At 46.8% G+C, this 15,041-nt stretch overlaps 1 protein-coding gene across 48 annotated transcripts in view; it reads right to left on the reverse strand.

The window, feature by feature from the left end:
• The window catches only part of LOC144082735 (protocadherin gamma-A11-like), a 146,049-nt gene that overhangs the window by 11,993 nt on the left and 119,015 nt on the right, over positions 1-15,041 (reverse strand). For 2 of the 48 annotated variants that reach the window (XM_077610089.1, XM_077610077.1), the window contains exon 1: positions 2,741-5,238. The exons of 42 other annotated variants lie outside the window; for them this stretch is intronic. In XM_077610089.1, the coding sequence (XP_077466215.1) occupies positions 2,741-5,188 (2,448 nt within the window). In that variant the 5' untranslated portion in view covers positions 5,189-5,238. Of the gene's footprint in view, positions 1-2,740; positions 5,239-6,123; positions 9,125-10,330; positions 13,160-15,041 lie in introns of those variants that run through there. 4 more of the 48 variants (XM_077610076.1, XM_077610088.1, XM_077610074.1 and 1 more) reach the window with 4 other exon arrangements.

Raw genomic sequence — 15,041 nt, forward strand, 5'->3', positions numbered from 1 at the left:
TTTGGCCCGCGTCTGCGTCATTGGCGGACACAGAGAACAGTATGTGGCCTGCCGCACCATTTTCTTTGACAAAAACGTTATAAGATTTCTGAGAGAAGATAGGGGGATTGTCGTTGACGTCAGTGACGCTGACGGCGATCGTTTTCTTACTGGAGAGAGGTGGCGAGCCCGAGTCCGTGGCGGTTATCTCAATTTCATACTCAGACACGCTCTCTCGGTCCAAAGCGCCGCTGGTGACCAAAGCGTAATTGTTAGAAAAGGAGCTTTTTAGGTCGAACGGAGATCCCTTCTTTAGATGTAATGTCACATTAGCATTAACGCCCGAGTCAAGATCTCGAGCAGTAATGAGGGCGACCACAGTTCCGTTGCGGGCATCCTCGCGAACAGGTTTGGGCTGCGAGGTGAGGACAATTTCAGGAGGGTTATCGTTAAAGTCCATCACATCCACTTTTACGCGACAATGACCTTCCATCTCGGGGCTGCCTTTATCTTTAGCCGTCACGTCAATGTCAAATGACTTTGTGGCCTCGTAGTCTAACTCCGCCTTTAGCCAGATCTCACCAGTGGTGGGATTGATATCAAACACAGATGACACAGAATCTGGAGTTGACGTGCTAAAGGAGAATTCAATTTCACCATTGGAGCCATCATCTGCATCAGTCGCTTTTGGTCGGATAACAACGGTTCCTTTCACACTCTGTTCACTCAGCGTTACTTTGTAGAGATTTTTCTCAAAGATGGGAAAGTTGTCATTAATGTCAAGTACATTTATGGTAATTTGGGATGTTCCCGATCTGGCCGGAATGCCCCCGTCTAATGCAGTTAATATAAATGCGTGCGTCGCTTTCTTCTCTCGGTCTAAAGGCTTATCTAGCACGAGCTCGGGCACGGAATTCCCACCCTCTATTTGTTTGATTTGGAGGGAGCAGCAGTCATTTTTACTTAAAGTATATGATTTAATAGAATTGATTCCCACATCGGGATCGGCTGCGCTCTTTAAAGGAAAACGTGTTCCTACAGCGGCAGATTCGGCTAAATTTAAGGATAATTCGTCAGAGATAAAAATCGGGGCGTTATCATTAATGTCCCTTATTTCCACCTCGATTCTGTGCAACTGCAACGGATCCTCGACGACGACCTGCAGAGGGAGCACACAGCTGGCACTCTGTCCACATAAAGCCTCTCTGTCTATTCTCTCGTTCACCAGCAGCTCGCCCTTCCCTTCATCGATGCTGAAATACTCGTTACCAACCTCAGACGCCAGACGCAGCTTGCGCTCAAATATCTCGGACAGCCCCAAAGACAGGTCTTTGGCCAAATTGCCCACCACCGAGCCTCTCTTGAGCTCCTCCGGGACGCTATAACGCGTCTGGGCGTCCCCTGTAGTCCACAAGAGGAAATGGCACAAAAGAGCTCTCCCTCGCCAGTCTCGGCATCCTTTTGTCTTTGTCATCCTTGCTCCGACGTTGTCAAGCAAACCTCCTCCTAAGCATCCTCCTTCTCCTCCTCACATTGATGGATACATCCAGGAAAACGAGGGGTACTCCCAAAAACAACACCTCAAGCCATTGGAGGAAAATGCCAGAAATATTGTGTTTTTAACATTAAGAAAAAGGAGCTGATTCCTTTCTGTGTGCGCCCCAGCTCAGTGCATTCTCTCTATAGCGAGATGAAGCTGCGTGGGGGTAGGGAAGAGATTGCTTTGTACAGTCTCCAACCTTATTGGTTCACAGACTGGCTAGCAGCAGCCAATGAGGAGGAAGCTGATCTCCATCCTCACTCAAATTCACATCTCTCTCTCTCTCCCTCCTCCCTTGAAAGCCATATCGTGCTTTTATCCCGTTAACTGTGGCTATTGGTATGACACAGCTTTGTGGGATGCCACTAAACCAAATAATTTATAACCTATCAATCATACAAGAAAAAAGCCGACTAATTATTGAGGAAAATGTCTCCATTTCACGAGCATGCATAACAAAATTCAATGGCACCAATTTGTTATTCTTAATTTGATTTTGCTGCATTGTATGCAAGAATTGACTTATAATAGAAGGAAGAAGTTGATTCACTCTGGCAACCCCTCACAGGACAAACCAAAAGTGTTGCAGTATTAGTCACTAAAATGAAAATAATGCAAACACTGCTTCAAATATATAAAAAGTAGGATACAGAAGATTCAGGAATCTGAATTGAAGTAAAAGACTCAGTCAAACCCTCAATGCGTTTGACCTGCCCTAAGTCGCTGTCCAATACTTGCGGTGCTGAAATGGGATTTCAATGTGCAAGCCGTGGGAAAAGATGTATGTATATAAGAGCCTAGCACGATCGTTTGTTTGTTTTGCTGTGGCTGACTTTCAAGTTCAACGATGGTGACATAAACTCTCATATTTTCTCCCCCTATTTAGTTTTGCAGATATTGGTATTATTATTTTTTAGTCAGGGATCTTCGGAGAAACCACAACTGAGCGCCTTAACAACATGAACACACCATGTGATCATATTGATGATTATATTTGAAAGTTACCAAAAAAAAAACTTCAAATCCAACCACATATTTATCACAAATTCTTTCAACTGGACCACTGCCATGTATCAAAAGGCAATTTAAAAATCATAACGTCTTTCAAAATAGATACTTCATTTAAACCTACGCACAAGTGCAACGTGAAATGGTTGAGCAAGTGGACATGACAAGAAATCAGTGTGCTGAAGGTTTTCTTGAAAGCAAAGCAGTGCTCACCTGCTGGCTCTCAAAAGTCCAGGTGCTGTCAGGTAAAGAAGCATCCAGGACGCTGATGACCTCCTTAAAGTCGCAGGTGCTGCTGGGCTTGACCAGAGTGAAGTCGCTGTACTCCGACATGGGCGACATGCACGAGCGGAAGGAGTGGCTCTGAGACATGGCGTCTCCGCCCAGGACCTCCACGTACTTGATGGGGCCGTCCTGGTTCAGCTGGACGTGCAAGTTTCTATGGGGCTTCTGGTCCCGCTCACAGTGGGCTCGCCTCGCGCAGCAACTGGAGCAGGTGGAGCCATCAGAGCCGCTCCTTGCGCATTTGGTCGCCAGGACCAGCAAAGTCAACAGGGACAGCACGGACACCGAGGCCAACGACACGATCAAATAGAGCGTGGTCATTCTGCCGCCCTTGGCGCCGGCCTCGGCCTTGCGCCTCGGATCCGAGACGGGCTCGCTGGCGCCTTCCTCCAGCAGGACGGACAACGTGACGGTGGCGGAGCGCACCGGCTGCCCGTCGTCCCGCGCCTCCACCGCCAGCCTCTGAGAGGACTCGTCGCGCTCGGAAACGCCGCGTTTAGTCCTCAGCTCGCCCGTGTACAGGCTCAGTGAGAAGAGAGAGGCGTCCGTGGCCTCCGCCAGCCTGTAGGAAATCCAGGCATTGTGGCCCGAGTCGGCGTCCACGGCCGTCACTTTGGCCAGAAGGTGGCCCGCCTTGGCCGAGCGTGGCAGTCTCAGGTGGGATGCGGCGTGGGGCGAAGGGTAGATGACGGCCGGGGCGTTGTCGTTCTGGTCCAGGACGAAGACGCGGACGGTGGCGTTTCCCCGGAGCGGCGGGGAGCCCTGGTCTCTGGCCTCCACCACCACGTCAAACCTTTTGACCTTCTCATAGTCGAAGGAGTGCATGCCATAAATGCTGCCGTTCTCCGCGTTCACGTAGACGTAAGACGACGCAGACCCGTCGTGAGCCCGAGAGTCCACGATAGCGTACGACAATTTGGCGTTTTGGCCCGCGTCCGCGTCATTGGCAGACACGGAGAACAGTATGGAGCCTGCTGCACCGTTTTCTTTGACAAAAACGTTATAAGATTTCTGAGAGAAGATAGGGGGGTTGTCGTTGACGTCAGTGACGCTGACGGCGATCGTTTTTTTACTGGACAGAGGCGGAGAACCTGAATCCGTGGCTGTTATCTCAATTTCATACTCGGACATGCTCTCTCGGTCCAAAGCGCCGCTGGTGATCAAAGCATAATTTTTGGAAAAAGATGGTTTGAGAACAAAAGGTAAACCTACAGGAAGATGTAAAGTTACTTTGCTATTGTTAGCAGAGTCAATGTCTTTGACACTAATTAAAGCCACCACTGTGCCAGATGGAGCATCTTCTTTTACAGGACTAGGTTTAGAAGTCAGAATAATTTCCGGTACATTATCATTTACGTCTTCTATATTAAGCTGAAGGCGACAGTGGCCCTGCATTTCGGGTACGCCGTTATCTTTAGCAGTAATATCAATCTGGTAAGATGGAGTTGTTTCATAATCTAATTCTCCGATGACAACAATTTGTCCTGTTTGTTCATCAATATCAAAAGTGGATAAAACTGCGTCTGGAGTCCGAGACCCAAAAGAATATTTAATTTTACTGTTAACGCCATCATCAGCATCTGTTGCTTTTACTCTCAATACAGAGGTTCCTTTGGTGCTATTTTCACTTAAAGATACGGTATACTCCTTTTCATCAAATATAGGAAGATTGTCATTAACGTCAATCAGATGTATACTAATTTTACATGTTCCAGATTTGGCAGGGTTTCCACCATCAAGTGATGTTAATGTCAATTGATGAACCGCCATTTTTTCCCTGTCTAATGTTTTTTCTAACACTAACTCTGGAGCGCTTAGACCATTGTTATCTGCTTTGAATTTGACTGAAAAATATTCATTTTTGATGAGAGAATAGCTTTTCAAAGCATTACCACCCACATCAGGATCCTCTGCCCTCTCTAAAGGAAAACGTGTACCGATTGCAACGGATTCTGGTATTTCAATGTTCATTTCTTGCGTGGGAAAACGAGGGGCATTGTCATTAATGTCTCTTATTTCCACTTCAATTCGATGCAATTGTAAGGGATTTTCGACGACAACCTGCAGAGGGAGCACACAGATGGCGCTCTGTCCGCATAAAGCCTCTCTGTCTATTCTCTCGTTCACCAGCAGCTCGCCCTTCCCTTCGTCGATGCTGAAATACTCGTTACCAACCTCAGACGCCAGACGCAGCTTGCGCTCAAAAATCTCGGACAGCCCCAAAGACAGGTCTTTGGCCAAATTGCCCACCACCGAACCTCTCTTGAGCTCCTCCGGGACGCTATAACGCGTCTGGGCGTCCCCTGTAGTCCATAAGAGGAAATGGCACAAAAGAGCTCTCCCTCGCCAGTCTCGGCATCCTTTTGTCTTTGTCATCCTTGCTCCGACGTTGTCAAGCAAACCTCCTCCTAAGCAGCATCCTCATTCTCCTCACATTGATGGTTATATCCAGGAAAACGAGGGGTACTCCCAAAACCGACACCTCAAGCCATAGGAGGAAAATACCAGTAATATATTGGATTTAATATTAAAAAAAGGAGCTGATTCCTCTCTGTGTGCGCTGCAGCTCAGTGCATTCTCTCTACAGCGAGATGAAGCTGCGTGGGGGTAGGGAAGAGATTGCTTTGTACAGTCTCCAACCTTATTGGTTCACAGCCTGGCTAGCAGCAGCCAATGAGGAGGAAGCTGATCTCCATCCTCGCTCAAATTCACATCTCTCTCTCTCTCTCCCTTCGACGCTTCGCCTCCCCTTTTCAATGGGCATGATCTGCACACTCCTTAGTGCACAGATAACCTGATAATGCCAGGCAATAGTAAAAAGCATTAAGAGTATTGAGCTCTAACCACGTGTCCATTTGATTTGTCGGAATAAAAATAAATAAATGTGATTGCAGATAAATGAAATGACTTCATTGGCAAATGCGTCACTCTTAATAATTCATTGTCAATGATTAAGAAAACAAAAGGAAACTTTAGAGACAACCACATCAGCTTTGAGTGTGATAAAAAGTAACCCATTCACAAAAATGATTCAGTTACCATGAAATACAAATGTTTGTGCTTAGATATTGCTAGAAGAAATCGAGCTAATTGTTTTCTGTGTTTTCTTGACGGGTGGAATTTAGAGGTTGGGGTATAACGTGGCAAGGGACACAAGTTGTCTCAACTGCTCGTTTCGACGTCAAGTACAATAATGCTAAATGTCCCACTGCTAAAAGCAAACCAATACTAAACCAATGTTTTGAGCATGTCACAAACACTCTTAGTCGTTGGACTTGAACTCATAGTATTAAGACCAAAGCAGTGCTCACCTGCTGGCTCTCAAAGGTCCAGGTGCTGTCGGGTAACGAGGCGTCCAGGACGCTGATGACCTCCTTAAAGTCGCTGGTGCTGCTGGGCTTGACCAGAGTGAAGTCGCTGTACTCCGACATGGGCGACATGCACGAGCGGAAGGAGTGGCTCTGAGACATGGCGTCTCCGCCCAGGACCTCCACGTACTTAATGGGCCCGTCCTGGTTGAGCTGGACGTGCAAGTTTCTGTGGGGCTTCTGGTCCCGCTCGCAGTGGGCCCGTCTCGCGCAGCAACTGGAGCAGGTGGAGCCATCAGAGCCGCTCCTTGCGCATTTGGTCGCCAGGACCAGCAAAGTCAACAGAGACAGCACGGAAACGGAGGCCAGCGACACGATCAAATAGAGCGTGGTCATTCTGCCGCCCTTGGCGCCGGCCTCGGACTTGCGTCTCGGATCCGAGACGGGCTCGCTAGCGCCCTCCTCCAGCAGCACAGACAACGTGACAGTGGCGGAGCGGGCCGGCTGCCCGTCGTCCCGCGCCTCCACCGCCAGCCTCTGAGAGGACTCGTCGCGCTCGGAAACGCCGCGTTTAGTCCTCAGCTCACCCGTGTACAGGCTCAGTGAGAAGAGAGAGGTGTCCGTGGCCTCCCCCAGCCTGTAGGAAATCCAGGCGTTGTGGCCCGAGTCGGCATCCACGGCCGTCACTTTGGCCAGAAGGTGGCCCGCCTTGGCCGAGCGGGGCAGCCTGAGGTGGGAGGCGGCGTGGGGGGAAGGGTAGATGATGGCCGGGGCGTTGTCGTTCTGGTCCAGGACGAAGACGCGGACGGTGGCGTTGCCCCGGAGCGGCGGGGTGCCCTGGTCCCTAGCCTCCACCATTACATCAAACCTTTTGACCTTCTCGTAGTCGAAGGAGTGCATGCCATAAATGCTGCCGTTCTCCGCGTTCACGTAGACGTAAGACGACGCAGACACATCGTGAGCCCGAGAGTCCACTATGGCGTACGACAACTTGGCGTTTTGGCCCGTGTCTGCGTCGCTGGCAGACACGGAGAACAGTATGGAGCCTGCTGGACCGTTTTCTTTGACAAAAACGTTATAAGATTTCTGAGAGAAGACAGGGGGGTTGTCGTTGACGTCAGTGATGCTGACGGCGATCGTTTTCTTACTGGAGAGAGGTGGCGAGCCCGAGTCCGTGGCCGTTATCTCAATTTTATACTCAGAAAGCGTCTCCCGGTCTAAAGTAACGCCGGTTACCAAAGCATAATTATTGGAAAAGGATGGCTTCAGAACAAAGGGGGATCCTTTTGATAGCTGCAGCGTGACTTTGCTGTTATTGCCGGAGTCCGCATCACGCGCCGTGAGCAGAGCCACCACGGAACCGCTCGGCGCGTCTTCCCTGACCGGCTGCGGTTCAGAGGTCAGCAAAATTTCTGGCGGGTTATCGTTCACATCGACGACGTCAATTTGCACTCGACTGTGACTCTCCATTTCGGGCGTCCCTTTGTCTTTAGCAGTGACTTCAATTTTGTACGACGGCGTCTTCTCGTAATCTAAATCTCCCCCCAAAAATATTTCCCCCGTTTCTGAATCTAGTTTAAACAGGGACAACAAAGCATCGGGCGTGCGAGAACTAAAAGTATATTCCACCTGGCCATTTGGTCCCTCATCTGCATCGGTGGCTGTCAATTTCAGGATGAATGTATCTTTTGCCACGTTCTCTTGTAAAGCTGCTTTATACAGACTTTTGTCAAACACTGGAAAATTATCATTATTATCCAGCACTGAAACAGTAACTTGTGCAGTCCCGGACATGACTGGATTCCCCCCATCCAGAGCGGTGAGCTGGAGCTGATGGGAAGCTTTTTTCTCTCTATCCAATGGCTTTTGTAACACCAACTCGGGAACTAATTTGCCATCCTCCACCTCTTTCATTTTCAAGGTGAAACACTCGTTCTTAGCCAAGGTGTAGCTTTTGACTGAATTACTACCAACATCAAAATCTTCTGCACTTTCCAACAGAAAACGAGTGCCTACTGCGGCCGATTCGGCTATTTTTAAAGACAGTTCATTGGTATGAAACTGGGGTGAATTGTCATTGACGTCTTTAATTTCCACTTCAATTCGATGCAATTGCAAGGGATTTTCGACGACAACCTGCAGAGGGAGAACGCAGCTGGCACTCTGTCCGCATAAAGCCTCTCTGTCTATTCTCTCGTTCACCAGCAGCTCGCCCTTCCCTTCATCGATGCTGAAATACTCGTTACCAACCTCAGACGCCAGACGCAGCTTGCGCTCAAATATCTCGGACAGCCCCAAAGACAGGTCTTTGGCCAAATTGCCCACCACCGAGCCTCTCTTGAGCTCCTCCGGGACGCTATAACGCGTCTGGGCGTCCCCTGTAGTCCACAAGAGGAAATGGCACAAAAGAGCTCTGCCTCGCCAGTCTAGGCATCCTTTTGTCTTTGTCATCCTTGCTCCGACGTTATCAAGCAAACCTCCTCCTCAGCATCCTCCTACTCCTCCTCACATTGATGGATAATTCCAGGAAAACGAGGGGTACTCCCAAAAAGAACCTCTCAAGCCATTGGAGAAAAATTCCAGTAATTTATTGGTTTTAATATTTAAAAAAAGGAGCTGATTCCTCTCTGTGTGCGCTGCAGCTCAGTGCATTCTCTCTACAGCGAGATGAAGCTGCGTGGGGGTAGGGAAGAGATTGCTTTGTACAGTCTCTAACCTTATTGGTTCACAGCCTGGCTAACAACAGCCAATGAGGAGGAAGCTGATCTCCATCCTTGCTCAAATTCACAGCTGTCTCTCTCTTTCTCTCTCCCTTTGTGGCTCTTCTTCCCTTTTGCAAGGCAATGAGCATATATGCAGGCTGCATACTATATATCTGTATCTTACATACCTACATATGTTAGTTTAAATAAAACTAATATTTGTTGAGCTTTTACAACACAAAATATGGTCCAACTATAAGCACTCCTCTTCATACATAAACCTGAGACCTCACAGACAGGTTTGCTGCCATTCAAATAACTCTTATGACAAAATAATATACTTAAAAAAAGAAAGTACATTGTTATTTGAGATTTCTGTCAACTGCAGAATGATGATTAAACGCATATTGGTAGAAGAGCCTGGCTATTTTAAAGTACATGGATTTTATATGATTGCTATTTGGGATTTGAGCCATTATGAGTTAATGTCAAATTTCTTGTTGACATGCTTGAGCACAAATCGTTTACTTTGACCCTCCTTTATGTCTTAAATACTATTTATTTAAAAAAAAAACATTACTGTTTGGCCACAGGAATATTTCCTGTTTTGTCAAACGATATGAGTACAGAAACAGTTGTCACAAATGTCAATACTTCTCTGTGTCATGTTTTGTTGGACGTGGTGGACATAGAAGGAAAAAAAACACCCAACCAACTACCCAAACAAAACATGACACTCTGCTTATAGATTAGAAATGCATCAAATTTCAATGGCATATTGTCTTAATATCTGATTGGTTTGATGAACAGGCTACTTACAGCACATGAAAAATAATAAAATCGGAAGTGGCAAGTAAACATTATGACCAACGCAGTGCTCACCTGTAACGAGGCGTCCAGGATGTTACAAGTGCAATCTACTGATTGCAGTCAGGTGTTGCTGGTTTCAGCACAACCCCCGATGCTTAACGCTGTGCCTGTTTGAACAAAAACCGGCAGCCACAGCCGCCTTGAGGACTGCTTAGCCCAGCCCCCGGCGGAGACTGTCCAAGCCAGTTCAAGACCTCCCACCTTATGTCATTAATATCACGTGCAAGTGACATCACAACATGCCTGCTCAGTTGTTTCGGTTGAAACTATTTTCCTAATGACATTCACAATGTGCACGTTAAAATGCTGTCTTTGATATGCATGTTATTTATGCAATTTATGAAATGGGAATAGGTACTATATATTCAACATACATACAAATAAAACAATAAACGAGCTCCCTAAACTCAGTATTGCACTACTGAGCATTAATAGTCTTTGTACATATTATTGTGATATTATTTTTGTTTTACTGTCATGGCCCTAATTCATCCCTGGAGATTCTTTATATCAATTGAGTAATATGTAAGTTTCGTAATGAAAGAATCAACAAATGGCGTTCGTTAACTATTACATCTCAGCAACAGCCAGTCTGCTTCCTAAAAATGGGTGACTACATGTGGGAAATCTCTGCTCACCTGCTGGCTCTCAAAAGTCCAGGTGCTGTCGGGTAAAGAAGCGTCCAGGACGCTGATGACCTCCTTAAAGTCGCTGGTGCTGCTGGGCTTGACCAGAGTGAAGTCGCTGTACTCCGACATGGGCGACATGCACGAGCGGAAGGAGTGGCTCTGAGACATGGCGTCTCCGCCCAGGACCTCCACGTATTTGATGGGGCCGTCCTGGTTCAGTTGGACGTGCAAGTTTCTGTGGGGCTTCTGGTCCCTCTCACAGTGGGCCCGCCTCCCGCAGCAACTGGAGCAGGCGGAGCCATCAGAACCGCTCCTCGCGCATTTGGTCGCCAGGACCAGCAAAGTCAACAGGGACAGCACGGAAACGGAAGCCAGCGACACGATCAAATAGAGCGTGGTCATTCTGCCGCCCTTGGCGCCGGCCTCGGCCTTGCGCCTTGGATCCGAGACGGGCTCGCTGGCGCCTTCCTCCAGCAGCACGGACAACGTGACGGTGGCGGAGCGGGCCGGCTGCCCGTCGTCCCGCGCCTCCACCGCCAGCCTCTGAGAGGACTCGTCGCGCTCGGAAACGCCGCGCTTAGTCCTCAGCTCGCCCGTGTACAGGCTCAGAGAGAAGAGAGATGTGTCCGTGGCCTCCGCCAGCCTATAAGAGATCCAGGCATTGTGGCCCGAGTCGGCGTCCACGGCCGTCACTTTGGCCAGAAGGTGGCCCGCCTTGGCCGAGCGGGGAAGTCTCAGGTGGGAGGCGGCATGAGGCGAAGGATAGATGACTGCCGGAGCGTTGTCGTTCTGGTCCAGGACGAAGACGCGGATGGTGGCGTTGCCCCGGAGTGGCGGGGAGCCCTGGTCTCTGGCCTCCACCACCACGTCAAACCTTTTGACCTTCTCGTAGTCGAAGGAGTGCATGCCATAAATGCTGCCGTTCTCCGCGTTCACGTAGACGTAAGACGACGCAGACCCGTCGTGAGCCCGAGAGTCCAGAATAGTGTACGAGACTTTGGCGTTTTGGCCCGCGTCCGCGTCACTGGCGGACAAGGAGAACAGTATTTGGCCTGCCGCACTGTTTTCTTTGACAAAAACGTCATACGATTTCTGAGAGAAGACGGGAGGGTTGTCATTGACATCAGTGACGCTGACCGCTACGGTTTTCTTAGTGGAGAGAGGCGGAGAACCAGAATCTGTGGCTGTTATCTCAATGTTATACTCGGACACATTCTCTCGGTCCAAAGCGCCGTTGCTGACCAAAGCGAAATTATTAGAAAAGGATGGCTTGAGAGAAAAAGGGGAGCCTTTTGGAAGCTGTAAATTCACTTCAGCATTTTTACCAGAGTCAGGATCACGTACACTCAGCAAAGCTACAACGGTTCCCACGGGAGAGTCCTCTGGTACCGGACTGGGTTTGGATGTTAATACAATTTCTGGAGCATTGTCATTTACATCTAATACGTCGACCTGCACGCTGCACCGACCTTCCATTGTAGGGAAGCCTTTATCCTTTCCACTAATTTCAAGTCGATATGAGGACTGCTGTTCATGGTCCAGATCTTTTTTCAGTGATATATCTCCACTTAATGGGTCAATATGAAATATCTCCAGAACCGATGGCGGCGTATGTATACTAAGGGAATACTCGACTTCACCATTTGGACCGTCGTCTATGTCAGTCGCCTTTGTTGCAACGACAAAAGAGCCATTTGGGCTATTTTCTTGCACTGACACCTTATATAATTTATTCACGAATGAAGGGACATTGTCATTAATGTCCAGGACATTTATACGAATTTTTGCAGTACCCGATTTTACAGGATCGCCACCATCTTTCGCTGTGAGAACTAAATTATGCACGGCTTTTTTCTCACGATCTAATGATTTATTTAACACCAATTCGGGCATTTTTCTTCCATTTTCAATCTCTCTGATTTTCAACGTGAAACATTCATCTTTGCTGAGTGTATATGCCTTGATTGTATTTGTTCCCACATCAGGGTCCTCTGCCGTTTGCAGGGGAAAATTCACACCCACAATGGTGGATTCGGCTATTTCAATCACGTGTTCACTTTTCAGAAAACTGGGAGCATTGTCATTGACGTCTTTAATTTCCACTTCAATTCGATGCAATTGCAAGGGGTTTTCGACGACAACCTGCAGAGGAAGCACGCAGCTGGCGCTCTGTCCGCATAAAGCCTCTCTGTCTATTCTCTCGTTCACCAGCAGCTCGCCCTTCCCTTCGTCGATGCTGAAATACTCGTTACCAACCTCAGACGCCAGACGCAGCTTGCGCTCAAATATCTCGGACAGCCCCAAAGACAGGTCTTTGGCCAAATTGCCCACCACCGAGCCTCTCTTGAGCTCCTCCGGGACGCTGTAACGCGTCTGAGCGTCCCCTGTAGTCCACAAGAGGAAATGGCACAAAAGAGCTCTCCCTCGCCAGTCTCGGCATCCTTTTGTCTTTGTCATCCTGGCTCCGACGTTGTCAAGCAAACCTCCTCCTCAGCATCCTCCTCCTCACATTGATGGATACATCCAGGAAAACGAGGGTTACTCCCAAAACCAACACCTCAAGCCATTGGAGGAAAATTCCAGTGATATATTGGTTTTAATATTTTAAAAAAGGAGCTGATTCCTTTCTGTGTGCGCCCCAGCTCAGTGCATTCTCTCTATAGCGAGATGAAGCTGCATGGGGGTAGGGAAGAGATTGCTTTGTACAGTCTCCAACCTTATTGGTTCATAGCCTGGCTAGCAGCAGCCAATGAGGAGGAAGCTGATCTCCATCCTCGCTCAAATTCACATCTCTCTCGCTCTCTTTCTCTCCCCCTCTCTCTCTTTGGGGCTCTTCTTCCCTTTATGCACACTGCATATAATATATGCCCATGTTGCATCGTTAAACATGTTAGTTTAAATAAAACTGAAATTTATTGAGCTTTTACATAACAAAATATGGTCCGACTAGACCTGTGCCTATTCATCCATAACCATGTGACTCCACAGACAGGTTTGTTGCATCCATATCAGTATAATAAAATAATGTATTTAAAAAAAGAAAATTGTGACTTGAGATTGCTATTGACTGCACAAATAAGAATAAAAGGCATACTGGAACAAGACCCTGGCTGTATTAAAGAACATTGATTTTATATGAATGCTATCTTGGATTCGAGCCATTATGAATTGAATTTGTTGTTGACAGCTAATGCTTAAGCACAAATTGTCTACTTTTACACTGCTTTATTTCTTAAATATATATTTCAAAACATTACTTTTCGATCATTACAATGTATTTTGTTTTGTCAAATGATATGAGTACAGGAACATTTGTCACGTTCTGTCTAATCACCCTCTGCTACTGTCACAATGAAATTTCCCGAATACAGGATGAATAAAGTTATCCAATCCAATCCAATCCAAAAAATCACTCCTTCTGTGTGTCAAAGGAAATACCAAGTACTGCATTTCAAAGGTAAGATTAGCACTTTAGTTGAATTAATTTAACTTAGATGTATGATTATAATAAGTTATTTAGTCTATTTACTACCAGAGTGCTTTATTTTAATGTATGTATTTATTTCAACATTTGCTAAAAGATTAACTTAATGTGGCATTGATTGAAATAGTACATTTAACATATTTCTTTCAGTTTATTTAATATTGAATTAAGTTTAATGCCTGTTTTAGTTTAAAAATCTTAATATAAAATACATGCTTTTATTTGAAACGTTTAAAATCGAAATGTAAGAGGTCTTAAAAAATTAAAACATTAAAAATAGATCAAATTGGACTGACAGCGTCGCCTGCAGTCGACCACAGCTCGTCGTTGCCTTCCTGTGGCTCGAGTGAGCAAGTGCATCTTGACTCCACGTCACAATCAGTGCACCAAATAATCCTGCCTCGCACGCACACACGTGACACTCCCGAATGGAGGTCTGGAGAGCAAACGATAAGGGTGGGGCGGTGGTGGGGGACGCCAAATGTCCATGAGCTATAAACAGAGGCACTTCTTACTGACATATATTAAAAAAATTAAAAAAAAAACAACCCACGATGCTATCTTCATAATCACACGAGTACATAATAAATAGCCTATCACTCACTCACTAATTCATCTAATTGAAGGGAAAATAGACACTGCAGGTACTGAAAAATAATGACCGATAGTAATTAAAAAATGATTTAGAATACGCAATACAAACACGTTTTTCTTTCTTCTTCAGTATATCAGTTTTAGTAAATATACTACTGGATAAAGGCGTCCCTTTGAGGGCGACACAAGGAGACGGAGAGAAAAAGCACAACAGAAAAGGGAGCTGTTTTCAGCACCAGGCGAGTGGACAGCGCCACACAGGCGGCCCACTGCCGCATCTGCAAGCCAGGCAGGACAGCAAGGGAAAAATATCACTGCGCATGCTCTGGGCATGACAAGCCTCACTAAGTGTGTCATTGTGGAAAGGGCCAAAAATAGGTCGATGCCTATTGCGTAATGATGCTAAGAGAAACGTTCATATCGCTTCAAAAGTAGACATACCAAGCACTAGGCACAATCTAAAATTCACTATTTGGGTAGGAAAACATGTTTAATATTCGGGTTGCACTTCGTAAGGATCAAATTGTGATCATTTGGAGAAGACAACAGAGATAAACAAACATGAATGACAAAGCACAACCACAATAATAAACATGTGGTTGAAGGAGGAGCTATCTGTCATCACGTATCCCAAATGAACAA

Source organism: Stigmatopora argus, chromosome 9 (assembly GCF_051989625.1).
Source record: "Stigmatopora argus isolate UIUO_Sarg chromosome 9, RoL_Sarg_1.0, whole genome shotgun sequence".
NCBI lineage: Eukaryota > Metazoa > Chordata > Actinopteri > Syngnathiformes > Syngnathidae > Stigmatopora > Stigmatopora argus.